The sequence below is a fragment of the Kogia breviceps genome, chromosome 14, assembly GCF_026419965.1.
Source record: "Kogia breviceps isolate mKogBre1 chromosome 14, mKogBre1 haplotype 1, whole genome shotgun sequence".
Taxonomy (NCBI): Eukaryota; Metazoa; Chordata; class Mammalia; order Artiodactyla; family Physeteridae; genus Kogia; species Kogia breviceps.
The window spans coordinates 51946799-51973789 of record NC_081323.1 but is presented as its reverse complement, the minus strand read 5'-3'; the positions used below and the strand labels follow the sequence as shown (position 1 = coordinate 51973789).

The window sequence follows — 26991 nt, the reverse complement described above, 5'->3', positions numbered from 1 at the left end:
ATTCTTAACCACTGCGCCACCAGGGAAGCCCGATATAGTTTTGTATTTTAAATAAAAGTTTCTTTTTATAAGAAAATAATTTGAATTGAATAATGCATTGAATTAGAAGATAATCTATTTTATAGAATTAATGAAAAATGGTTTTGCTTGCTGTAAAATAGCACTGAAAGATTTTTATATCAAAATTTAAATGTCTTTTAATGTTCTCTGTAGTTCATTAAATACTACTAAGGACTACAGGCACCATGTTCTACACACATGTGCTTATGAGTAAGCGAGGGCCATTGGCCAAAATCTGGCTTGCAGCTCACTGGGAGAAGAAACTCACAAAGACCCATGTATTTGAATGTAATCTAGAAATAACCATTGAAAAAATTCTTTCACCTAAGGTATGTTATTCATTAAAATTATAGTATGTATTTGCTATGACTTATGGAGAGGAAAGGAATTAAAATACATTATATCATGAAATATATTTCCAAGGAAGCTTTACTTCTTAAATGGTCTTCTCTTTTTTATTTCCTATAGCATTTATTGTCTGAACATAAACATATATTGATTTCTATTGGTAATTAACTCTTTTATATGTTTATCATAAATTGATTGGATCTGAAGGATCCATGTTTTATACATATTTTGTGATTGTTTCTTATTCCCTAACAAAATACTATATACATAGTAGATACCAAATGAGTATTTCTTAGAAAAGTAATGGGTGAATGAATAGGGAGAGTAGAAAGAAAGGAGGATTGAGTATAAGTCAAACTATATATGAAATCACTTCATAAACAAGGTACTATGTTCATTATAAAACACTGTAACAAGCTATTAGAATTTGCATTAAAATATTTTAATATTTTTATAGGTTAAGTAGTTTTCTTCTTGAGAAAGAAGAAAACTTTCATTCATCCTTCTTGAGAGAAGGATGAATTATAATTGAAAATTTACCATGTGTCAGGCACTGGGCTAGACTTTATGTATGTTCATTAGCTTACTTAATCTTCAAGAAGCCTATGAGATAGGCTTCTTTTAGCCTCAGTGAAGTGTGATAATTAAAAGCATGAACTTCTGAGTTGGTCAAATTTAAATTTAATTCCTCCTCTATCACTTAATAGTTTTGTTACTTTGGGCATGCTGCTTATCATTTCTGAGTCTTAGTTTTTTCTTCTGTAAATAGAGGTTGTTGTCAAAATTAAATAAATTAGTGTATGAAAAGCTCTTAGGACAATGCCTGGCACAAAATAAGTATATAATAAATTGTAGCCATTATTAATAAATTGAAGTTCAGGAAGGTTAAATGACAGCCTCAGCAACTGAGCCACGGCTTGACCCCAAGTCTGCCCGACTGCAAAGGTTATATACTTCCCATAAAGACAATAATAGCATACTTCACGTAAATGCCATATTAGATTATCTTCACTGAACAAAAAAGTTAATCATTTTACAAGGTGAGGTAAAAGTTAAGTGATTCACCTTAAATAAGAATACAAAATGTCTGCTTTTAAAGAGAAGAAATTCTTATTATTTTATAATTTTCAAAGAACAGAGTTTATGAATCTAATTTTTAATATTCTAATACTTTAAAAAATTTTGAAAGGTGAAAATTGCACTTCGAACTTCAGGACACCTTCTTTTGGGAGTTGTTCGAATCTATAATAGGAAGGCAAAATATCTTTTGGCAGATTGCAGTGAAGCATTGCTTAAAATGAAGATGACATTTCGCCCAGGTATACATGCAATATTGATTTGTCTCACTCGTCTTTGTTCCCTTTTGCATTTTTATTTTGGGTGGGCTCTTTTAATTGGCAGCACTCTGTAATTCCAGCGTAAGTATGGTGGATGTAAACTTCCTTCTGACTGAATCTAAGTTTCCATGGTTAAGAACAAATTATATTATTTTCCTTGCTCTTTTCCTGTGTTTGCAGGAAGAGGTTATGCTTTCAAAAACTTGGAATGTTCCTGCATATTTACGCAAGAAATATACTTAATGCTACCACACTTGTGTAAGAAACTCTGATATTCAGTTTTAATGGGTCACTTGGTCTGCCATATCTGTTTTTGCCTTTATGAGATAAATTAGAAATAGTGTGATTGACAAAACCTAGATATCAATAATTGTCATTGTTTTCACAATTCTCAAGACTCTAAGTACAATAGCATGCTATTTATGAAATATTATAGAAATTCTCTAGGCATTCCAAAGTGCTAGAGATTTACATGTGTCATAAATAGAACGCTTTCAAATTTTTATTTAATTTTAATTTTAGTTTTAAGACTTTAGTCACTTTCCACCTTGTATTATGTTTATCTAAGTACAGACCTTGCCTCTCACACTAGTCTGCAAGCTCCTTGAAGGCAACATCTTTGTCATACTTATTTTCTGAATCACTTATAGTGTTTGTCTCAGTGCCTTGCACATACTGTTCCCTCAATTAATATGGGTGAATCAGGATTGACAAGGTTTTTTTTTCTTTAGTTAAAATATCTATAGACTCTCTTAGTAGATTTATAATTATATTAAATATGGTTCAGTGAAATAAATTTGTTCATTATTTCACTTATATATTCCATAAATATTTATTAATCTCATACTTTGTGTGAAACACTATGTTCGACTCTGGGATACAAGGACAAACAAGACAAATAAGGTCCTTTTGAACCTGGTGAGAAAAATCAGCTAATGAAAGATTTTCTAAAAAAAATTACTATAATAATTATAGATTGTGCTATGAAGGAATATAAAAAGAGTACTACTACAGAAAATAAGAAAGAAGTGTATTTTAGTTAGACTAATTGGGAAAAGCCTTTCTGAGAGGACAGAATTTAAACTCAGACTTGAAGAATGAGAAGTATCCAGCCATGTAAGAAGCCCATGAGGGAATAGCATTCCAGGCAGAGGGAACTGCAAGAGCAAAGGTCTGAGGTGGTAAAGTGCTTGACTCATTCAGAGAGCAAAAAGACCAGAACAGTCGGAGTAGAGTGAGTATGGAAGGTGTTGTTAGATGATGCCTATAGGTTTTGTAGGGATATAGGGCCCTGATTAGAAATTTGGATTTTATTTAAGTGCACTGGGGAAGCCCCTGAGTCATTTTATATATGGGGTGATCTGATCTAATTGCATATTTAAAATATCACTCTGGCTGTTTTGTAGAGAATAGACTGAAGAGGAGCAGGAGTGGATACAGGGAAACCAGTTAGAAGACTAATCAGTTAGTCCAGTGAGAGAAAGTAGAGATTTAGTTGGAAGTTTATTTTATAGAGCATCATGGCTTATTGAATGTGGTATTTTATCCTTTTCAGGACTGGTTGACCTTCCAAAAGAGAATTTCGAAGCCGCTTACAATGCGATTACATTGCCAGAAGAATTTCATGATTTTGATCCCCAAAATGTGAAGTAAATTATTTTATTTTCCTTCAGTTTGATTTTCCTGATATTTTGTTGTTTTACATTTTCAGATTTCATGACTGTAGTGGAACATAGTTAACAACTGAAATACACATGCAGTTGACAAAGACTTAAATTTAGTGTGAAATTTCGAAGTACAAAACCAAAAATGTATCATATTTGCTGAATGTAGTTTACAATATTGACAGTATATTCATTCATTCAATATTTGTTGGGTGCCTGCCATATGCCAAGCACTGTTCTAGGCACTGAGGAGATAGCTCCTGGACGCATGAATCTTATATTTTAGTTGGGGGAGATAGGTAATAAACAAACAAGTAAATATATAGTATGCTAGGAGATGATCAGCATTATGAAGAGAAATAGAAAATAAAATAATAGAGAGATCAGGAAAGGCTTTTCTAATAAGGTCCAAACAGAAATCTAAAGGAAATGAAGGAACAAATCATTCAGTAATGTGGGGAAGAATGTTCCATGTAAAGCAAATGGAAAGGCTCTAGGGCAGAGCATGTTGGACCTATTCAAAGAACAGCAAGGAGGCAAGTGAGACTGGAGTGGAGTAAATGAAGGGCCCAGTGGTAGGAGATGAGGTCAGAGAAGTAGCTGGGGTGCAGATGATGGAGGGTGTCATAGGCTACAATGAGGACTTTTCTTTTACTCAGATAGGGAGCACAGGAGGGTTTTGGATAGGAAAGTGACTGGATCTGACTTGACTTCAACATGCTTCCTCTGGCTACATACTATAAGGGGGAAAGGAAGGAAGCAGAGAGCTTGTGAGATTATTGCAGTAAGAAGTCCAGATAAGAGATGATAGTCTCTGTGATCAGTTCTCAGTCTTCATTTATCAAGGTGGTAGCAGTCAAATTATGGATATATTTTGAAGGCAGAACTGACAGAATTTGTTAAGGATTGGATATAGTTTGAAGAGAAAGAGAGAAGTGAAGGTTGACTGTATGATTTTTGGCATGAGAGTGGAGTTACCAGTTTAATGAGATTAGGATAACTAGAGCATGGCAAGTTTAAAGAGGGCAAGGTAAAGGAAGTAAATTAGGCTTTGGATATAGGTTTTGAGATGACTGTTACACATCCAAGAGGAGTAGGTAGGTAGTTGAATATCTGGATCTGAAATTCAGGAAAGACGTTTGATGGGATATATAAATTTGAGAGTTGTGATTATGTAGATGGAACTTCAACCATGAGTCATAAGAAATCCCTGAGGGAATGAGTGTAGATTTGAGAGAGAGAGAGGTCTGAGGACTGAATGTTGGGTCATTCCTAATAGTAAATAATCTGGGAGATGAGGAAGAACGAATAAAGGAGATGGAAAAGGAACAGCCAGTGAGGTAGGAAGAAAATCAAGAGACAGTAGTATTGCAGAGGCCAAGAAGAGAATGTGTTCCATGAGGAAGGGAGTGAACATCAATTTCAAATGCTGTTGGGTATGGTAAGTAAGATAAGGACTGAGAATTGCCCATTGGATTTGACAACCTGGAGATCATAGTTCATTATATCATATGTATAATGAACTAGTGTTTGTAAGGAATACTATTGAGAAAATAAAATTCTCCTTTGTCTTTATACTAAAACATGTTTTTTGTTTAAGGGTGTTTGTTTGTTTTGAAGTATATTGCAAAATCATTGTGTTCTGTTCACATGTTTTCCTCAATCTTATATTTCTCCATAGTGCTATTGATGTTTCAGAACACTTTACTCAGAACCAAAGCAAACCAGAAGAAATCACACTTAGAGAAGATTATGGCAATGATCTACTTTTCCACTCTGGGAGCTTTGGTGAGAATATTTGAGAAATTCAAATTACAAGTCATAATCAATTATATTTGCATTTTTGTATTAAAACAATGCCAAAACTAGTTCTATACCAGTAGAGATATCTTTAGAATGAATTTTTGATGTATAAATGTAACCCCCCAATAAGTTTATTCTTGCCTTTTTCTACTATAGGTGTCAATGCCAAGACTCAGGCTTAGCCTATGCTTCCCTTCTCTGTGTACAACCGTTTATTAAATATCTACTATATGTCAGGTGCTATCACAGCCATGGGCAAAATGAAGTTTAAAGAAGCATTTCCTGCCCTCAAGGAGCTTCAGGCTGGGAGAGAGACATATAAATAAACAGTTGCTGTAGTTAACATATACACAAGGTTTTACACATGTGCTGCATCCAGAGCCTTCAAAATATATTTCCTCTAAATATGATATCAATAACAGATATTAAAATAGCTTGGGAGTGAGGAGGAAATACACACTAAATACACATTGATTGGGAAACAGAAACTGTTGAATGTATTTTAGAATTAAAGCTATATGGTGTAATTTAACTATATAGTATTTGTTCTTTTTTATGGCATTTACCACTCTCTGATTTGTATCATGATATTTATTGTATTGGTCTGTATTGTTCTGAAAACTCCACGAGGTTAAGATCTGTGTCACATTCATCTTTGACTTTCTTATAGTGCCCAAAGCAGTGAGCATAGGAGAAGGCTGGCCTAAATTTGTCTTAGGTGGAGGAGGGTGATCAAGCATCAGTAATGCTTGATTACGAGCTACCTCGTAACCTCCACTTCTCATCCTGACTCTCTTTCCATAACTCTTATGATCTATAGCTGTGTTTCTCAAATGACATGTGGTGAAGGACCAGTTTTATAATTTTTGTCAATTTCCTATCTGTCATGGAATGCTACTCTTGTAAAATATAATAAAAATTAATTACTAGAAAAATTTACAAACTTAGTTAAAAATCAACATGTAAGCCTCAAGTTTTTATTAGATCCAACGTGTATAAAATTACTCTGCGACGTTATATTAAAACTTTGTAAACATTTACCTCTAATTTGTGTATTTACTCTGTTGTGGACCAACACCGTCCACAGACCCTACTTTGAGTAGCACGCATCTCTTACTGGCTGTTACCCCAAACCTTGAAATGTAACACATTGGTAAAAACTTAATCATATTTCCTACTGCCCAAGATACTCTTTACACATTTCCCTGTAAATGCTACTGCTCTTCTTCAGCCCTGAAACTTTAGGATCACTTTTAACTATGCTTTCTATAAGCTTCATACCAGTGCTAATTAAAAAAAAAATTGCAAATGTCTCTTAGGTATTCTTTCTGTTTCCCTAGCCACCAGTACTAAATATATATATATATTTAGTTCACCAGTACTAAAGTGCTGAAGTGCTGTATACCCTCCTACACAGTTTCTTCCAGGCCCCACATTTTATACAGCTCTGCAAGAGGAATTGTCCTTAAATTCCATTTTTTTTTCTATGTCACATTTCTCTTCTTAAGTGCCTTGGGTCCCTATAACTTACTGATAGATACTCCTGCCTCTCCTCAAGGCCCTCTGCCAATTTATCACCATCTTTATTAACTTTGTTTTACCTTAATATAGACTTTTTGCTCTAGTCAAGCAAATGTCTTACCAGTCAACCAATACAATTTAGTTGTTCTCAGTTCTGTCTACTACAATTAAGAAGGTGGGGAGAACATGTCCTGAGTAGACTGACAGACCTGGGTTTGAATCTGGGCTTCCTCTGTTGATTTGCTGTGTGATATTGGGCAGATCACCTAGCTTCTCTGAGCCTTACTGCTCTATATGTAAAATCGGGATATTACTAGCAACATCACAGTTATTTCCCTTATGCTCTCCTTTAGTACTCTCTACCAATAAGGGATTTTCTCTCCTTCAGAAACTAGTTCAAACCTAATGTCCTCTAAGAAATATTTAATGTTAATCCATCCTATTCTGGATTTTAGTATAAGAGTGAAAGCAAAGATTATTTCTTTAATTTTTTGGTGTACTCTCAGGTTCTCATGATGTTCAGTGCTCAGAATATACTGTCTGTTCATAAATGTTATTATCTTATTGACCAAGCTGATTTATCTTTTGGGAGCTATCAAGGTGCACCTGGAAGATGTGAACAATATTTTTAGTTCTTTGGAAAAAGTTAATCTTTTCTATTGAGAAAATCTTTAGTCCAATACAATGAAGGTTGCCTTTTTTAGCTCTTTCTTTCTAGAAAATGTAGGCCTGTAGAAAAATTTCCAGTGAGCGATACTTCATGAGTTTCTTTACTGACTAGCAGTGATGTGGGTTGCTAGAGGAAGGAAAGAGAGGACCAACCTCTGACCCCTGGGATTTCAGACTTCTAGACTCTGACCCCTGGGGTTTCAGACTTCTTGGACCTAAAGATTCAAACCCAAGGAAGGGAAAGAATATGCATGTACTGACAGCCAATCTGGAAGCAGGTCAGTTTGAAACAGGGAGTTCATTTTATCTGCTGCTGTCAGTGTCTTAGGAGTTTTCTCTAATTAGTCTCCATTTTGCCAGAATTCTAACACCATTACTAAGACGATCTTTGCTGCCTTCAGATCCTGGCTCTATCATTTATTAGGGTGTGACTGTGTGCAAGTTATGAAACCTTTCTGTGGATGTTTCCTTGTCTGTACAATGAGGATTATAATAGTATCCTCTACTGCATAATACAATGCACATAGTAACCACTCAGTTTATGTTAGCTGACCAGGTTTTATCTTTTTTACTGCTGTATCCAACCCCTAGCATATTGCCTAATACCTAGTCATTCAATAAATATCTATTGAACAAATGTTATAAGCCCATTCTTTAATATTTTACCTACCTTTCTGTTACTTAGAAGGCAGACATACTCCTTATTTTCCAATCCCTCCTTATGGACAAACAACTCAAGCAACTGTCCATGAAATAATATGAAATAATACTCTATCAAGTAGGATATGACCCACCTAAGGTAGAATAAATCATTCCACTGCCAATAATAAGCTTCTGGGAAGTATTAAACTGTACCACCACTAAAAACTCTATCCTGATATTTTGGCAATTTTTGCTTATTGTATTGGAAAAAGTGTTAGACTAGAAATCCAGGCTCCACTGATTAGCAGAATGACTTGAATAATTCAAATAATTCTTTTTCTTTTTTCTTTTTTTAATTTAAGTATAGTTAATTTACCATGTTGTGCTGATCTCTATAGCAAAGTGACTAAGTTTTATACATATATACATTCTTTTTTTAATATTCTTTTCCATTATGGTTTATCCCAGGAGATTGGATATAGTTTCCTGTGCTATACAGTAGGACCTTGTTGTTTATCTACCAACCCCAAATTTCCAGTCCATCGGTCTCCCTCCTCTGCTCCCCCTTGACAACCACAAGTCTGATCTCTATGTCTTTGAGTCTGTTTCTGCTTTGTAGATAGGTTCATTTGTGCCATAATTTAGGTTCCACATATAAGTGATATCATATGGTATTTGTTGTTTTCTCTCTGACTTACTTCACATAGTATGATAATCTCTAGGTCCATCCATGTTGCTGCAAATGGCATTATTTTGTTCTTTTTATGGCTGAGTAGTATTCCATTGTGTGTACACACACACACACACACACACACACACACACACACACATATATATATATATATATATATATATATATACACTACATCTTCTTTATTCATCTGTTGATGGCCATTTAGGTTGTTTCCATGTTTTGGCTATTGTGAATAGTGCTGCTATGAACATAGGGGTGCATGTGTCTTTTTGAATTATAGTTTTGTCCAGGTATATGCCCAGGAGTGGGATTGCTGAATCATATGGTAATTCTATTTTTAGTTTTCTGAGGAACCTCCATACTGTTTTCCATAGTGGCTGCACCAGCTTACATTCCCACCAACAGTGCAAGAGGATTCCCTTTTCTCCACACTCTCTCCAGCAGTTATTATTCGTAGACTTGTTGATGATGGCCATTCTGACCGGTGTGCGGTGGTACCTCATTGTAGTTTTGATTTGCATTTATCTAATAATTAGTGATGTTAAGCATCTTTTCATATGCCTACTGGCCATCTGTATGTCTTCTTTGAATAATTCAAGTAAATTTTTAGCTCTCATTTTTCTCATCTGTAAAATGAAAGGAGCTCTTCAAAATGATATCTAAATTCTAGCTTCTAACCCTAAAATTCTGTGCTTCTATGACTAACTCAATATTAATTATATGTATTTATTTAGAGGAGGAACCTGAAATTCTCAGAAGACATAGCTTCTTTGATGACAACATATTGCTAAATTCCAGTGGTCCTTTAGTTGAACATGGTTCTGGAAGCCTCATTGGAGAAATATTTCTGTTCTATGACAGTGGAGATGGATTTGGAGATGAAGGGTCTGCAGGAAAAATGATTGGTATGCTGTCTGTTGGAATAAAACTTCCAGTATGTTATGTAGTTTGACTGAAACAAATATCCAATTTCTATATGACCAAACTAAAATTTCAGATATGCTTCTGTGTCATATATGTCAACAAATTTTTTTACACAAGTTTTCAAAGTCTATGGTATATTTAAAAATTTAGTCTAGTTCCAAGTAAATAGCTGTCTGTTTAAACACATTTATCATATAGGTTGTGAAACACATTTACCATATAGGTTCTTGTTTTTATTTTTACAAATTTCTAGTCTTTAGAGGAGAAGAAATGAGGTAAATATATTCCTCACAAAATATACTAGATTGTATACTAGAGAACATTGTTTTCTTTAGCAGAAATTGTGGGACAGCTATTCTAAAGGATCTGTCCAGCATTTTATATTATTATTTTATATTTATATTATGATATTATTATAAAGTCATCATAGAAATAGGATAGAGAAAACTTGGAAATCAAAATGCACTTAATTTTAAAGATACTGACCATTATATATCAAATCTTTTTTAAAATTCTCTAGTTTACAGTAAAAGGCTGGTTATGGCAAACTTTTTGAAATTTGAAAACTACGAAAAATAGTGGCTCTACCTTAGATCTCTACCAAAGGAGTTCGAAAACTTTTACTTCTTAATTTGAAATCTAAACATGGCTTTGTAACAAGACTACTATCTTGGTAGTTTAGTAAATATTTTCTGAAATAAACGTTTATAAATAGACTTTTAATAAAGGAAAGGAAATTAAATATATAAAATTCTATGTCATACTGCATGAAATGTGGTAGTCTATATAACCAGTCAAATCTAATTAAGTAGGGTTCACTCATTTTTGTATCCCATCACAACTCCTTGCATACAATACTGTCAAGTGTTTAGTGAACAAATGACAGATTCAACTCTGTATAACCAAAGTGTTTATTGTGTTTTCAAGACAATCTGTTGCAAGATGATCAGAATATCCTATTAGAAGACATGCATTTAAATAGAGAAATTTCCGTGCTTCCTGAGCCTCCCGATACTATAGTGGGTATGTTGTTTCTTTTGTGTAGAATGTGAACAGGTACTAATATTCAAATTAAGCCTCAAAACTTATGGGTTTAAGTAGCAGTATAGTATAGTGAAAGATAATAAAGAGTGTTGTCCCTCAAACTCTTAGTCTGACTTTAGATAATATAGAATAGAAAACTAAGTTCTGGGAAAAGTACAATGATGGGTATTTAATCGGGATTGGGTTTATTTGTTATGAGAGCACATTTAAACACTCTGCCAAAATACCCTGCTTTTGAATCATTAAAATAATATATGTTACACAGTAAAAGCATCATTAATGTTTGACATTAACATGGTTATTAATCATTAATATCACATTATTAATATAGCTTGACTATATATAATTTGATAGAAATTACAAATTTGGGGATATTTTCTACTTGAAATTGATGTGGAAGTACCTCAGATGATTTGAAGTCTTGTAGTCTGATTTTTCTTAAGAGTTAAAAGAATAATTAGCCCCATTTTGATTTTTCACTCTTTTTGATGTTACATTTGCTTTCTAACACAGTAGTAGAAATTTTAAATGTAAAAAGAGGCAATAAAAATTTAGTTATGTGTGGTTCTTTATGAGTCAACTAATCATTAACAGAACACAAATTTTTTAGCAGACATATTGTCAAATTTATGTCAATCATTTATTGTGGTTTCTATCTCTGTTTTCACTTCTGATGTGACGGTAGCCCAGCCTTAGATGTGACAGGTGCAAGAGGGTGATAATACTTGATTCACCTGAACACTGCGGGCCCCAGACTGTATAATCTCTGAGTCGCTTCAACTCTATTAAATACATGATTCTAAGAATTCAGATGTGGCTCCAGTTAGCAGTATAAATCTACAGTTAATCTTTCACTTTAATTCTCATACAGTCCTCTAGTTTGCAACATAACCATTTTTTAAAATAAATCCTTTTATGGCAACGTTGATTAGTAGAACCAGATAATCCAGAGTGTGTATGTCCACCTGAAAATGAAAAAATGGATGAAACCACATTATCAAATGAAGAGGAAGGATTTACCCTTGACCCAATTGATACTTCAGGTCAGAGTCATTCATGTTTTTATTTTTATTTTTGATGCGCTACTATCTTATTTACCCTGAGGTATTTTAATAATTCTTAAAATATTATAGGAGGTAGTCAATCTAGTAATAACATTTATAATCCAATAAGGGAAAGGTGTGAAGAAAATTTGGGATGGTCCTTTCATTATATTCAGTCCTGGTCAAACCTTCTATCCAGCTTGGGAAATTGGAAAATATAAAACAGAATTCAGTTCCAATGGTTATCAAGCCATTATTCTGGGCACAGAAATGAAGACATAGTTCCTGCTTTTAAGAAGCTTACAGTCCGATCAGGAGATAAATAAGCATGCAATATAAAATAAGACAGAGTAAAAGGATCGGAATGGAAGCACTGAATATAAATCTAATATATAACTAGATCTTTTAAGAATATTCTAGTTTTAAGTAGTATAATTGATATTTCAGTTTATAAACTCAGGCATTCAACTTTTTCTTTGCGAAATTCAACTCTGAGCCTCTATCCCACTTGGTTGGCAAGAAATGCAATCTGCAAACCTCCCCATCTGCCCTGAGCCATGTATCGTATCAAAGTTTGGGGGAGGGGTAGAGCAGGTGGAAGGGAACCTCTGGTCATCAGCCATACCACCGTGTGATACCCAATGTCCCAGCCTACCTCTGGAGTCATCACACAGCCAGCCCCTTTGGAATCTTGTCATATTCCCAAGATTTTACTGAGGCACATCAGCAAGCAAGTTCCTTTGGCTCCATCTGATCTCAGATCTCCACCCATTCCAGAAAATCTAACTGCCCCCCCTCCCCTTTTGCATCTCTACTAAGGAAAAGCTTGACTTCTACTTTCTACCCGGCCAAATTAGTTAAAGGAGCAAAATCCCATGACCCTAACTACCTACTTGGAATTTGTATATGAATTTCAGTGGGGGAGGGAAAATACACTGGACAAATACAAATTAATGTTTTAAAAAGTTATCCTGTTAGGTAGATATTTTAAGGAACTTCAGAACTGAGTGACTTCCCTCTCAATATACTCTCTGCTCCACATTTCTCAGTTGTCCACTTAGTAGATCAACAGAGTGTCTGCCTCCTAAGCACTTTACAAAATATGTTAACCCTTGGCTGCTGAGACATACTGGCTGTGCAAAAACCATATAAAACATAATTTTCAGTAGAGAGAAGGGGATTTTCTTCCCAAGTCAACTCTGTAGGTTGTATTGTGGTAGACATTTCTTAGATATACAGTGCCTAGAATGTCATTATACAAAGTTGTACAAACTATCACATTTGTATATATTTATTATATTTAGACATTGCTGAAAAAAGAAAAGGCAAAAAGAGGAAACTGCTCATAGATCCAGTCAAGGAGATCAGTAGCAAAATTATGCATAGACAGCTTACTTCCTTTACGGACACACTCATGGTTTTGGAACTTGCACCTCCTACCCAAAGGTTGATGATGTGGAAGCAGAGGGGAGGAGCAGACACACTTCTGTCAACTGCTGCCCAGGATCTGACTCATGCTGAACTGCAAATGGTAATAGTTTCTATTCTTTTACATGGGTGCAATGTTTGGTGATAAATAAATACATATTTATATTCATATATACAATGGAATTTAAACTTGTGAAAAAAATACCCCCTTTTGAATTAATTTGCTGGATGTGTGTGCATGAATAATAGTTTTAACTTTTTAGCATATATGCTTGTATTTTGTTGAATTGCTTTACTTGTACAAAAGCGAGAAACAAAAATGTATATTTTTACAGTTGTTTACAAAATGCTTTGTGTCCTCTGGCTTTAAACTTGGAAGAAAATTGATGCAGAAGGAGTCAGTAAGGGAAGAAATGGGAAGCGAAAACATAGTAGGTGAGACATCCTAATTCTGTTGGTGTTGAGGAGAATGTTGTAGAAAGAAAAATTTGATTTTTACATTTCAAAATTAAGATGGGATCCAATTCCATATTCCCAAGTATAAATGCTCTTAGAAGAGTACTTGAACTTAAAAGAAATTGTTAGATCAGCCTTGCATTCTTCTATGTGGATTAATTTTTGTCCAACAAACTACCTTAAAAAGATGAAGTATATATACTATGTGGATTATTCTTAATCTCACTCTTTCCCACCTCCCCCACCCACAAAAGCAGTACTCACAAGCCTTCAACAAAGAAAATTTTATGTCTTGTAGGATAATGTTTCACTTTAAGACAACTAACATGAAAAATCACTTAGTGATAAGAATAGCATTTAAACAATACAGTTAACCTGAGATATAGATATATCTATTCACCTAGAGGATACATGAAAATTTAATAATATTAATAATGAATTATAATTGTGGCTATTATAAAGGAATAATAAAGCCAACTTATGTGGTGAGTAAACCTCTGCTTACTGAAGGCATTAAAATCTGCTGAACAATATACTAAGATGGGCTTAGCATATACATGTTGTCTTGTGAGTTAAATGTGTGGGAATGAGTGTGGAGGAGATAGGTGGTGGAACATGGGGAGTAGAGGTGATAAAGAGGCAGATGAGGGAAAAGGGAAGAGAAATATGTGAGACTTGGGGTGCTATAAAAAAGTTTGTGCACCCTTAAATTCTTGGATTCTAAGTTGTCTGTCAGAAGTTTTCTTTCGTAACAACTATATCCCAATTTTAAGTTTGAAAGATATTTTAGTGAAATCTTTTTTACTTCCTTAATAATTCAGAGACCTCCATGATGGAAGAGCCACATTCCCTGCAAGAGTTAAGTCAATCCAAAACTTGGAAGGAAGGGACTGATGGATTTAAGTGTAGCTCTCGTGAGGATACCAATAAAAATATTAACTCTGATGTAAGTTAACCAAAGAGAGTAATAAAAATATTATTATCTTCCTGTCACATACAGTGAAGGAACATTGAGACTCTGGTATATTGTCTTATATTTATAGTTTATATTTCATCTTATGTTATTCTGTAACTTCTTTAGTATGTAGCAGTACTACAGGGTAAAACATAATTTCCATCTGCAGGACAGTATTTTCTAGAAGTTTAGGATAGTAAATCACAAGATAAGTAGTTTCATACTGAAATAGTATTTTGCATGGTACACTGAATAAATGATTATACCTGAATCTGGTTATATGCTGAGGTCTCACATTCAATATGTCATGGAATCCTTTAGGACTCTAGAAAATACACCTATGTTTTGCTTCTGATCATAAGTTCACCCTTCCCAACTCTAAGAATAATATGTGTTAGACCCACCATTTATCTTAGCCTTGAATCTGAAAGACTAAAGATCCATGACCAAAAAAATTTTTTTTAGTTTTTACTTGAAGACGTAAGTTTTATTTGAAAAACAGTTATTAAAAAAATGTAGTTGGAAACAGTGTGCTGTAAAATATTTTCCCAATGTCACTTTATTGACTGTACAAGTGTAAATATTATACCACACCAGATAAAAAATAAACCAGTGCTTTTCTGGTTTGTTCCATCATCACTGTATTTTGATAACCACTCAGGGAATTGAGAGTCAATCCACATTGAAACTGAATGCCCTTGGAAGGAAAGACAATTTCATAATACATTAAAACAGAATGTGTTTTAATTTGATCATATACTGGATATTGAGATACTGGGTTGCCAGTGCTACCCTCTTCCTTATCTGGGTTCAGACGTTTCTTAGAATGCACCTCCTGAAATTATGATTAGGCAAACTTGTTTAGTTTATTATTTTTTAACGTAATGACAAAATTTTGGTGCTTGGAGTGAAGGAAAGATTGTTGCACTACTTCTTTTGAAACTTTTACTCCTTTACCCTATACTTTTGCTGTAACCTTCAATTCCATTCTTATTCTGCTTCCAAAAATGGGGAACAGATATGAAATATAGTCAGGAATGGAAGCACAGTCAATTTAAATGGACAGAAAAATATTGACTCTGATAATCATTTCCAAATCTTTCAAAAATTCAAACAATTTTTTTTTGTAAAATAACTGCACAATTGAGAGTATCAAAAATGTAGAATAGTCATAGAAATTAAAAAGGAAAAAACATGATAGGGCTCCACAAACCTGTATATTAAAGAATAGAATGCAACCTCATACTCATGAAAATTTTTAAAAGCTAAAATGAAAAATCAAGTAAGCTATGTTGTTGGGAAGCTTCTAACTTAATCACAACCACAAATAACATCTGGGGAATGAAGCTTGGAGACAGGCTGAAGATGAAAAAGGGGCCAACAGCTTCCGTAGCAATGAGAAAGGAGGGTGTTGGTGAATGGAGAATTTCTCTTTTTCCGTCTTCCTTTATGTCTTCGCTCCCCTTCCAGAGGACACAGTTTTTCTTCCCTCTTGCTAGTGGCAGCTCCAGCAGCAGTGGCAAGAATCCTGTCGTGGCCCTAGGTAGGGATATTAATATCCCTTCCCCCATTCTCAATCCCTCTGCTTACAGTTCTTCTTCCTCTGCCACCTGGTTCTGGCATGAGAATAGAGGTAGGGGACTGGGGCAAAGACAAATTGCTTCAAAGAAAGTGGTCTCAGCTGTGCAGCAGCAGAGACTTTTGATATGACATCTGTAGTGTTGAGGGAAATAGGAAGGGAAAAGATAGGTAGCAAGGAGGGCAGAACATGCAAGTTCTTCATTGTGGGAGGCATAAAGAAAACAGGAATATTTAAGTCAGGGATTTCCTATTTGGTATATTTCAGAAATAATATTTTGAGAATGCAGGTAGTATTTTAAATTAGTTTCAGAAATGAGCATCCATGTGATTAAAGCATTTAACAAAATGAGATTGTTCCTGTGATGACTACTACTACTGTGATAACTTACCTATATTTCCCTAATTTGCTTTAGCAGGATATTGCTGAAATGGTATCTTCAGCTGCTGAGGAATCATCTTTAATGAATGCCATCTTAGCACAAGAAATTGAAAATTGTCCATTTGAATTGGTAAATAGATGTATAGTCTTAAGAATGTTATTTAAAACTTTGTTCCTAAATAGTTAACACCTTATTTACCTAAAAATTGTTTTTAACTGTCATGTTACTCTCTAAAATTACAATTTAAATTTGTGATCTTAACAAAGATGTGTATGAGTAGCTTGATAAAACATATTCAGAATTCCTTTGATCTTTTATTCTTTATTTTGAAACATTAAGTAATTTTAAAGAAATGTATGGGATTTTTATGCTTATCAAAGGTAGTCATGGGTTTAAAATGTTGAGAATCATTGTTTTAAGTTATTCTTATAACATCTCTAAAGAAGCAGAGCTATATTATGGCTATGTCCTAGGGCATTTGAAATTTCATTTTATTTAAAGAAAAATGTATGGGCATTATTTCCCAAAACAATGACTCATGGTCTATACCAAGACCTTGGCTGATATAGACCAAGGTCTGACTCAAGACTTCTAGAGATCAGAAAAAGGGAATGGTCTGCACAGAGGACCACAAGTCAGTAGCAAAGCCAGAGCTAACATGTGACTCACCTGACTCCGTATAGATTACTGTCTTATTTCTCTAGTCCTTGTCCTATAGCGACGAAGGCATTTTTAAGATTGTAATGAATTTTAACAAAAGTTTCTTAGTTAAATAATATCAAAACACCTACTAATGCCTAATGTTAGTTTGTTTTTAAATAAATTATCTTTACAATGAGTTCCAAGACTATTAAATTGTTTTTTCATATGACTGACTTCTCTGGATAATCTAGGACAGAATAAATACATGAAATTTTTACCTGAAACATCCAAACAGCTGAGCCAGAAGAGAGTTGAGTCACTTTTGCCTTTCTCTTTGCTTCTAGTCACAGGTTATTTTCATACATGGTCAAGAAAACCACAACACAGCACAAGTTCAGCTGTTTTAATAATCCATGGGGCTTTCCACACAATGGACTCAGCTGTAGGGTGTCCAGATAGATCAAGTGGTCAGGCTTCAGCAAAATGCACAGACTATTTTTTTCTGAGCTTTTTCCTGATTGGTTTAGTTGTGCAATATAGGTGAAGCTGCAGTCTCATGGATCTTTAACAAAGAGTTGGGCCATTGCTTTTTACATTTGAAAAATACATTTGTGTATTTAACAATAAAATAAACGTTAGTAATTGGGTGAACTAGTTTATCCCAGAATAAACCAGAAAGGAATAAACATAAATTTTACCTGGAGGAATTTAGAAAACTCTTCAGAATAAAATTGACCATATTTTCAGATCACTATCTTTGGAATGTAAGAAAGGATGCTGTATAGGCAGAACCAGGAAGCCAGTACAGCTGGCAAGAATGGGGACTTGGCAGTCCCCTTAGCCTCAAAAGATTTAAAATATACAGGATATTCTGAAGCTCTCTGAGATCATCTTGGAGTTCATGAAATTGAATGCAATTTTAAGAAGTGTCTGGGCTCCAGAGGTATACACGAAAGTTTGACAAACAGTGGAGCTGTGATAAGGGTGACACAGAAGCTGTTAGGTTTCATGGTCAGAGATAGCATTGGGAAAATTATAAAGTAGGTCAGATCTGTGCCACTTGCCTCCCCCAACCCTTTGTAGGCTTGCTTTTTTATCAGACTCATCAGCACCTTTCCTATGCCCTGTTCTGTTCTCAGCTTATAAGGTGTTTGTTGGTAAGGGCTTAGAATGTGTTCCTGTGAAGGGATTTCAACTCTACAACTTTTAAATATTAAGGTGTTTCTGAAAGTGGCTAAAAACTGAAAAGATTGAATCTATTCAAATAACGTGAAAGGCCGTGGGTTGATCTTTTTCGGACAAGGCACCCTTGAAATTCGTAAGATTCCTAACCCAATTGTACACAACCTACTAAACATCAGTTATTGTTACAGCTTTTATATCATCAGATGAATTCATATAAAGGCCTTTACAAGGTAGTTCTATAGCTTTTTGTTTACTTCTGTCATCTGAGTTCAAATTGACCACAGCTGGGACAGTCCTAGCCAAAAGTGGTCATCTTTACTTTTAAAAGTAACTGCACAATGCCTGGGATGCATCACCAATAGAGATGGCAGACTCTCCAACTCTAGAACCTCTTATCAGAAGATAGCCTGGGAGTATAGATATAATCCTGTAAAGACTGAGCTATATTTGTATGTTAGTCTTATTCTCTCAGTTATCAGACTATAAGCTCCTTATTTGGCAGGACCCAGTGTTACAGTTGTGTTTCTTGCGACAGCTAACACTATGGTTGGCAAATAATAAACATTCAGTAAAATTTGGTTAAATGAAATGTTTTATCAATTATTCAAACAGGAGTCATTGGGGAATGAACAAAATATTGAGGCGGAGAGATGGAATCGAAGAATACTTCAGATGTTAAATAGCTTGCGGGTAAGACTTAGCAGGGTTTGTCAACCCTATTTTTATTTTTAAAAATAAGTAAAATGTTGCCGGGCGCGGTGGCACGCGCCTGTAGTCCCAGCTACTCGGGAGGCTGAGGCAGGAGGATCGCTTGAGCTCAGGAGTTCTGGGCTGTAGTGCGCTATGCCGATCGGGTGTCCGCACCAAGTTCGGCATCAATATGGTGACCTCCCGGGAGCGGGGGACCACCAGGTTGCCTAAGGAGGGGTAAACCGGCCCAGGTCAGAAACGGAGCAGGTCAAAACTCCCGTGCTGATCAGTAGTGGGATCGCGCCTGTGAATAGCCACTGCACTCCAGCCTGGGCAACATAGCGAGACCCCGTCTCTTATTAAAAAAAAAAAAAAAAAAAAAAAAAGTAAAATGTTGAGTTCAACCTTCTAAGTATTAATAAAAATACAACAATTTTCATTGTGTTTTTGTTGAGGCCAAATTGCACTAGAGTGAAATGATTTTTAAGCTGTATACCCGAGGCTAAATGTGAGTTTGTTTTTAGTGCCTACATGTTCTAATCAATTCTTACCCATTTTCATGTCCCTAGACATCTATTCTATGTCCCATTCTTGTGTTTAGCAGTCTGTCAACTAATTCTCAATGTGAAACTAAATTTATAACAGTTTAAGAATGAAACAGATAATTTTAAAATTTAACTTATATTTTTATCAAAATAATACATGTATATAATTTTGAAAGTTCAGTAGTACTATGCTTAAGGCTGAAAGGGAAACACACAAGTCTTTTGTCCCACCCCTCATTCCTAAGTTCTTCTTACCAGAAGAAACTATATAAACTGTTTTTTTTAGTATTTATATCTATATTTCTTTTTTTCTTTCTTTTTTTTTTTTGCGTTACGCGGGCTTCTCACTGTTGTGGCCTCTCCCATTGCGGAGCACAGGCTCCGGACACGCAGGCTCAGTGGCCACGGCTCACGGGCCCAGCCGCTCCGTGGCATGTGGGATCTTCCTGGACTGGGGCATGAACCCGTGTCCCCTGCATCAGCAGGCGGACTCTCAACCACTGCGTCACAAGGGAAGCCCCGATATCTATATTTCTAATTACATGTTCTTACTGCTCTTTCCGAATATTTCAGCTTTATATTTTATCTGTTGACTTCTTTCAGAAGAAAATGAAAATTTAGCTTAGTTATATCTCCCCCACCCCAGTCTATTTTCAGCACAGTATTCAGTGCTTACAATGTTATAATTAGAATAGTCATGATGCATGTTTGATTGTGACAGAGAGCCAAAATGTCAGTGGCTTAAAAAGATAGAAGTTTATTTCTCTGTCAGGTAGAGTACTATCTGGTATGGCAGCTATGTTCACAAAGTTGTCAGAGGCCCAGGTTCCCTTTATCTCATTTTCTTTATTCTTGGGATCCAAAATGTCTAACTCTCCACCATGTCTGCATTCCAATCAGCAGCAAAGTTTCCTTTAACGGTACATCCCAGAAATTGTATGTATCACTTTTCACATTTAACTGACCAGCACTTAATCACCTTGCCACATCTAGCTGGGAAATGTAGTCCTTATCAGGCAACCATGGAACCAGCTAGTAATTCTATTACTATGGAGGAAGAAGAGAATGGATATTAAGGGGACAACCATCAGTTGCCACCACTATGTAAAAATTAGCTTAAACTGAGGCTTCATAATCATAGTTACATTTCTTGTCAACTTTATGGGTTTTTTATTTTGGTGTTAATCATTACCTCATTTTTCCCATTTGCTTAGTATCTATATACCCATCCTTAATTCTTTTTCAAAACTCTCTGACAATAAAATAAAACCCCTTTGAGTATGGTCAAACACATCAATTGATTCATCAGTTCCTTTTTTTTTTCTTGAAAATATCCTTCCCAGAGCTCATCCTCCTCTTGTTCTAATCTAGACTAGTTGCTCTCTAGGTCTGCTCCACAGTTTTTGTCTTGGGACATTCCTTTACTATAACATGGGAATTCCTTTGTCTCTCTCCTATGTTAGTTCCTCTATTTTTGGTGCTTTGATCTTTATCTTGAATTTTTTTGGTGGTTAACATCCTCTCATAATTTCCTGAGACAAAGAGTGCATAGGAGGTCAACTAATCTATGACAAAGGAGGCAAGGATATACAGTGGAGAAAAGACAGTCTCTTTAATAAGTGCTGCTGGGAAAACTGGACAGCTACATGTAAAAGAATGACATCAGAACACTTCCTAACACCATACACAAGAATAAACTCCAAATGGATTAAAGACCTAAATGTAAGACCGGACGCTATAAAACTCTTAAGAGGAAAACATAGGAAGAACACTCTTTGACATAAATCACAGCAAGAAAGTTTTTGACCCACCTCCTAGAGTAATGGAAATAAAAACAAAAATAAACAAATGGGACCTAATGAAACTTCAAAGCTTTTGCACAGCAAAGGAAACTATAAACAAGACAAAAAGGCAACCCTCCGAATGGGAGAAAATATTTGCAAATGAATCAACGGACAAAGGATTAATCTCCAAAATATATAAACAGCTCCTGCAGCTCAATATTAAAAAAACAAACAACCCAATCCAAAAATGGGCAGAAGACCTAAATAGACATTTCTCCAAAGAAGACATACAGATGGCAAAGAAGCACATGAAAAGCTGCTCGACATCACTAATTATTAGAGAACTGGAAATCAAAACTACAATGAGGTATCACCTCACACCGGTTAGAATGGGCATCATCAGAAAATCTACAAACAATAAATGCTGGAGAGGGTGTGGAGAAAAGGGAACCCTCATGCACTGTTTGTGGGAATGTAAATTGATACAGCCACTATGGAGAACAGTATGGAGGTTCCTTAAAAAACTAAAAACGGAACTACCATATGACCCAGTAATCCCTCTACTGGGCATATACTCAGAGAAAACCATAACTCATAAAGACACATGCACCCCAATGTTCACTGCAGCACTATTTACAATAGCCAGGTCATAGAAGCAACCTAAATGCCCATCGACAGACTAATGGATAAAGAAGACGTGGACATGGAATATTACTCAGCCATAAAAAGGAACGAAATTTGGTCATTTGTACAGATGTGGATGGACCTAGAGACTGTCATACAGAGTGAAGTAAGTGAGAAAGAGAAAAACAAATATTGTATATTAACGCATATATGTGGAACCTAGAAAAATGGTACAGATGAACCGGTTTGCAGGGCAGAGATAGAAACACAGATGTAGAGAACAAACATGGACACCAAGGGGAGAAAGTGGCAGGCGGGTGGAGGGTGGGTGGTGGTATGAATTGGGATATTGGGATTGACATGTATACACTACTATGTATAAAATAGATAACAAGAACCTGCTTGTTGTATATAAATTAATTAAATTAAAATTTTTAAAAAAGAGGTCTTCCCTGGTGGCTCAGTGGTTAAGAATTCACCTACCAATGCAGGGGACATGGATTGGAGCCCTGGTCCGGGAAGATTCCCACATGCTTCAGAGCAAGGAAGTCCATGTGCCGCAACTACTGAGCCTGCGTGCCACAACTACTGAAGCCCGCACTCCTAGAGCCCGTGCTCTGCAACAAGAGAAGCCATCACAGTGAGAAGCCTGCGCACCACAACGAAGAGTAGCCCACGTGCAGCAACGAAGACCCAACACAGCCATAAATAAAAATTAAATAAATTAATTAATTAATTAATTTTAAAAAGAGTTCATAAGAGATAGAGACCCTACACACAAGTCTGAAAATGTCTTTATTTTACCTTTAACTTTACTGGATGTATCTGAACATAGTTAGAAAATAATACCTCTCAGATCTTGAAGGCTTTGTAACATTTCTAGGCATCTGTGTTGTTATTGAAAAGTCAGATGCTGCTTGGTTGGTGGTCTTTTGTACGTGACCTTTGTTTTCTCTCTGGAAGCTTTTAGATCTTTTCTTTATCCCAAGTGGCCTGAAATTTCATGATGATGTGCTCTGGTATAGGTCTTTTTCATTTATTGTGCTAAACATGTAATAGATTCTTTATTCTGAGAGTTCATGTTCTTGCATTGGAAATTGTTTTGTATTTCTTGGATTTGCCTCCTTGTTAATCTAGTCTCTTTTTCTGCACTACCTATGGGTCAGATGTTGGATCTCCTGAATTGCACCTTTACTTTTTAAAACATCTTTTACCCCCTGTGTTAATTTTATCTTTTTATTTTTCTGCTCTCTAGAAGATTTCTTCAACTTCATCTTTATTGCTTTTTTTTTTTTTTTTTTTTTTTTTTTTGCGGTACGCGGGCCTCGCACTGCTGTGGCCTCTCCCGTTGCGGAGCACAGGCTCCGGACGCGCAGGCTCAGCGACCATGGCTCATGGGCCCAGCCGCTCCGCGTCATGTGGGATCTTCCCGGACCGGGACACGAACCCGTGTCCCCTGCATCCGCAGGCGGATTCTCAACCACTGCGCCACCAGAGAAGCCCTTTATTGCTTTTTGTTTGTTTTCCAGGACTTTTTTCTTAGTTATTAATTATTCTTTTATTTTATCTATTTATTTATTATCTATTTATTATTTTATTTTATCATCCTAATCTTTTATTTATTTATTTTAACAGCTTTATTGAGGTATGATTAACACAACTATAAACCGTACCTATTTAAGATATACAGTTAGATAAATTTTGATGTATGTATGTATCTGTGAAACTATCACCAAAATCAAGATAGTGAACATATCTACAACCTCCAGAAGTTTCTGTGTCTCTTGATAATCCTTTGTCCCATCTCTCCCACTTGTCCCCCTCCCCCATCCCCAAGCAACCACTGATGCTTTCTCTCAATATCATCCTGATCATTTTTTGTGGATGCAGTATCTTCTCTTAATTTTCAGACGTTTTCTTCGGCTGCCTGTATTGTCTGCTTACTTAGTGATTCTCTTGAAAGCATTTTTTTCTGCTCTTGAATGTTAGAAATTTTATCCAAATGTCTCTTAGATCTCTTTTTTTTTTAAAGAATGAGACACCAAAAAGCTGATTGGAGGTTAGATAAGCATGGATGGGGCTTGTAGACTTGTGGTCTTTATAGTGAGATAATTGGGTGGTACCCCCCCAATACACACACACACGTCATTATCTATAGGATTTTTTTTCCTTGGAATGTTCACTTTCCCAGCTTAATCTTCAGATCTACTGCCTAGGAGATATAAGCATGATGCCCGTGGTTCAGGAACCAAAGGGAGTAAGGGAGAGGCTGGCAGTCTCACTGTTTAGACCTTAGAATTTCCCATATTCCCCCAGTCTGTAACACTTCTCCTCCACCATCCACAGTGCCTATTATTCCAAGTCTAGAACCTCACTGGTTGATATCGCCAGAAAGACAACTTCCTGCTTCCTGCTAGGTATGGGAGTAGTGGTCTTCAGGTTCTCTGAGGTGGTGGAGTAGACCTGAGGATCTAACTGTTCCCAAAGTAGCCTTTTAAGGAACTCTCATGTTTTTAGCTTCACCCCTCATTTCCAGCTTATGACATACTGCTGCCTACAATTCCTGAGCTTTTCCTAGGTTTTGTTTCACTTTGGGGTTTTGGTTTTTGTTTTATTCAAGTGTGTTTATAGGGATGGTATCCCTCTCATCTTGATTCAGGATGATTTTAGTGCTGCTTCTGTCTGACGGAACATCCTTCTGTAAGCCTTGCTTTTATTCCTGTAGGCTGGCGAGAACAAGGAGCAACCAACACACAAAACTACTGTTTGTGCATAGCTAGAGATGGTAGTGATTTTACGGCATCCTGGGCATTTCATAACCATGGAGTAGGAATTGGGGCTCTGGACAAGGTGCTTCTTCTCATGTTTCCTCTTCTCTTTTGGAGAGGGATGAAGGAGATCCTTTGCAAGAGGCATATACTCATGGGGAGGCTGTCACTGCTGGAAATGCTTTTTTCTTTTTTTTTTTAAACAGTTTTCATGTTTTATTGTACTTAACGTAAATTTCACCATTAAATACTGAGCAGAAGTATATGCTGGCCTTATGTCCAGAGTTTTGAAATGTAAAGATAAATGGACGGATGGCCTTAAGGATGTGATATATTAGACATTGTAGAATATATCAAATAATTAGAGAATCTGGGGGTGGTAACATTCTGTCTATATACATTTACACATTTAGTGGCACAAGTAAACTCTATAGGGACAGGAAGACAGATATAAAGCTTTGGGCTGCAATTAGAGGAAAAGCCCATTCAGGACTGAACTGAGAGGTCCTTGTTTGCTGACAGAGTCTCCCCTTGACTTCAGACTTTAGACAAACTAAGTAGTTTTTTTGGTCAGTATACAAAAACCACTGAATTGTACAAAATCCCTATTAGTCACGAGAAGCAGTAGCAACAAGGTAGATTAAGGAATTGGCTCAAGCCAATTCAGATTGTAGGGTCTGGCCAGTCAGAAGTGAGCAGGGCTGGCTGGAGGCTGAAAATCCAATTGGATGTTGCAGTTCAAGTCTGGGATCTATAGATTAGAACAGCCAGCAAGAAACTCAGTCTAGAGGCAGAATGGTTAGTGCATCCCTCAAAAATCCTTGTTCTCCAAATAAGTTTCTAAAAGACTTTCCTCAAACGGGGTCAAATTTCTGTATCTCAAGTTGGCTTGCTTTTTGCTGGCTTTCCTCTCTGCTGGCATGTAGGGTTCGGCTTTCTCTAAGGCTGATAGTCTTCCACTTTGTATTTCTCTCCTTCCTTTATTCCTTTACCTTCGTTTTAGAGGAGTTTCTGGAGGAAACAGAATAATCCTCTCAGGGTGTTTTTCAAAAGGATTCTTGAAATTGAGAAGGCTGTCCCTGCTGTCTCCCTGGGGAAAAAGCCACCGGATCTGCATTTTGTCTCCTCAAGAGGGTGGGATAAATGAAGGCTTGACATGCCATCTCTGAAAGGTTGCTGACACTGGGCTGCTCCTTTGGTTGAGATAAAGTATGATAAATTATTTAACTTATTAATTTGTTAAATGTTATGGACTGGCAAAAAAAAACAAACCAAAACAAAACAGAGAAACCCTTGTATATGTTATTAAAAAAAAATGCTTCACAGCTATCAAATTAGTGCAATACTCACAGGTATACTGACCAGTATTCACCACAGTATTTCTAACTAGAAAACAATACTCCTGTTCTAGAAATCTGATTCCAAGTTCATAGTCTAATTAAATACTTTATTGTACCTCAGTTTTTTCTAGTAGATTCACAGGTGTCCTATAGTGAATCCAACATCTTTTTAATCTGTGCAAATAAACTGGGATATGTATTTAGTCATATTCCCCTGCCACTACATTTACCACTAGAGTTGTTTAGTCACCCCCATCCTGCAGTACCTTTAAAGAAAACAAGCCTGATAGGCTGATAATTTTCATTGATTTTGAAGATTCCCAAGGCCCTGTGGACTTTTTTCTGCCTGCAAGTCTAAATTAATTTGCACTTTCTCCAGGAGCCATTTATGTTAACATCAATTTTTTAAAAGACCTAACATTTGTATAACACATTAGAAATTTGTGTAACACTTTAAAGTTCTTTTGCATGTATTTTCTCAATGAACCAAGCTGTGCTCAATGACCTATGATGTTTTTTGTGTTTCCTAATGAGTCATCTGTATTTCTCCATTTAAGAATTTCAGTCATTTATCAAAAATATCAACATTTTGTTGTTCATTATGCATCCACAGCCTGCTTTATTTCTAATCATCTTGTTTCCCTTTCCTTTCTTCTTTTATAATTGTTTTCCTAGGAATCCAACAAGATGGGAATGCAGTACTTTAGTCTGATGAAGCTCTGCAGAAATAATGACCGAAAACTAGCTGCAGCCAAATTTTATAGCTTTCTTGTCCTAAAAAAACAGCGGGCTATTGAGCTGAGCCAGAATGCTCCCTATGCAGATATTATAGCTACAGTGGGACCAATGTTCCATAAAATGTGA

The 26991-nt window shown here is 35.9% G+C and overlaps 1 protein-coding gene and 1 pseudogene across 2 annotated transcripts; one reads left to right on the top strand and one right to left on the bottom strand.

The window, feature by feature from the left end:
- Nucleotides 1-245: 245 nt before the first annotated feature.
- Nucleotides 246-26991, top strand: RAD21L1 (RAD21 cohesin complex component like 1). Of its 2 annotated transcripts, none has more exons than XM_067012246.1 (13): nt 246-389; nt 1598-1727; nt 3301-3394; nt 5091-5197; nt 9473-9643; nt 10590-10685; nt 11639-11749; nt 13054-13280; nt 13513-13612; nt 14455-14579; nt 16586-16678; nt 18989-19066; nt 26803-26991. In XM_067012246.1, exons 1-13 carry the CDS (start codon nt 246-248, stop codon nt 26989-26991), a joined length of 1665 nt encoding a protein of 554 aa, XP_066868347.1. The 2 variants fall into 2 exon arrangements, with proteins under 2 accessions (XP_066868347.1, XP_066868346.1); XM_067012245.1 differs by having other exon boundaries at nt 16583-16678.
- On the bottom strand, nt 24686-24935 carry LOC131741435 (small ribosomal subunit protein eS27-like; annotated as a pseudogene).

Coding starts and splice junctions, on each gene's coding strand:
- RAD21L1 (XM_067012245.1), top strand. CDS start 246: ATGTTCTACACACATGTGCTTATGAGTAAGCGAGGGCCATTGGCCAAA. Junction 11,750..13,053: donor TGACCCAATTGATACTTCAG/GTCAGAGTCATT, acceptor TATTATATTTAG/ACATTGCTGAAAAAAGAAAA. Junction 13,613..14,454: donor GGGAAGCGAAAACATAGTAG/GTGAGACATCCT, acceptor TTAATAATTCAG/AGACCTCCATGATGGAAGAG.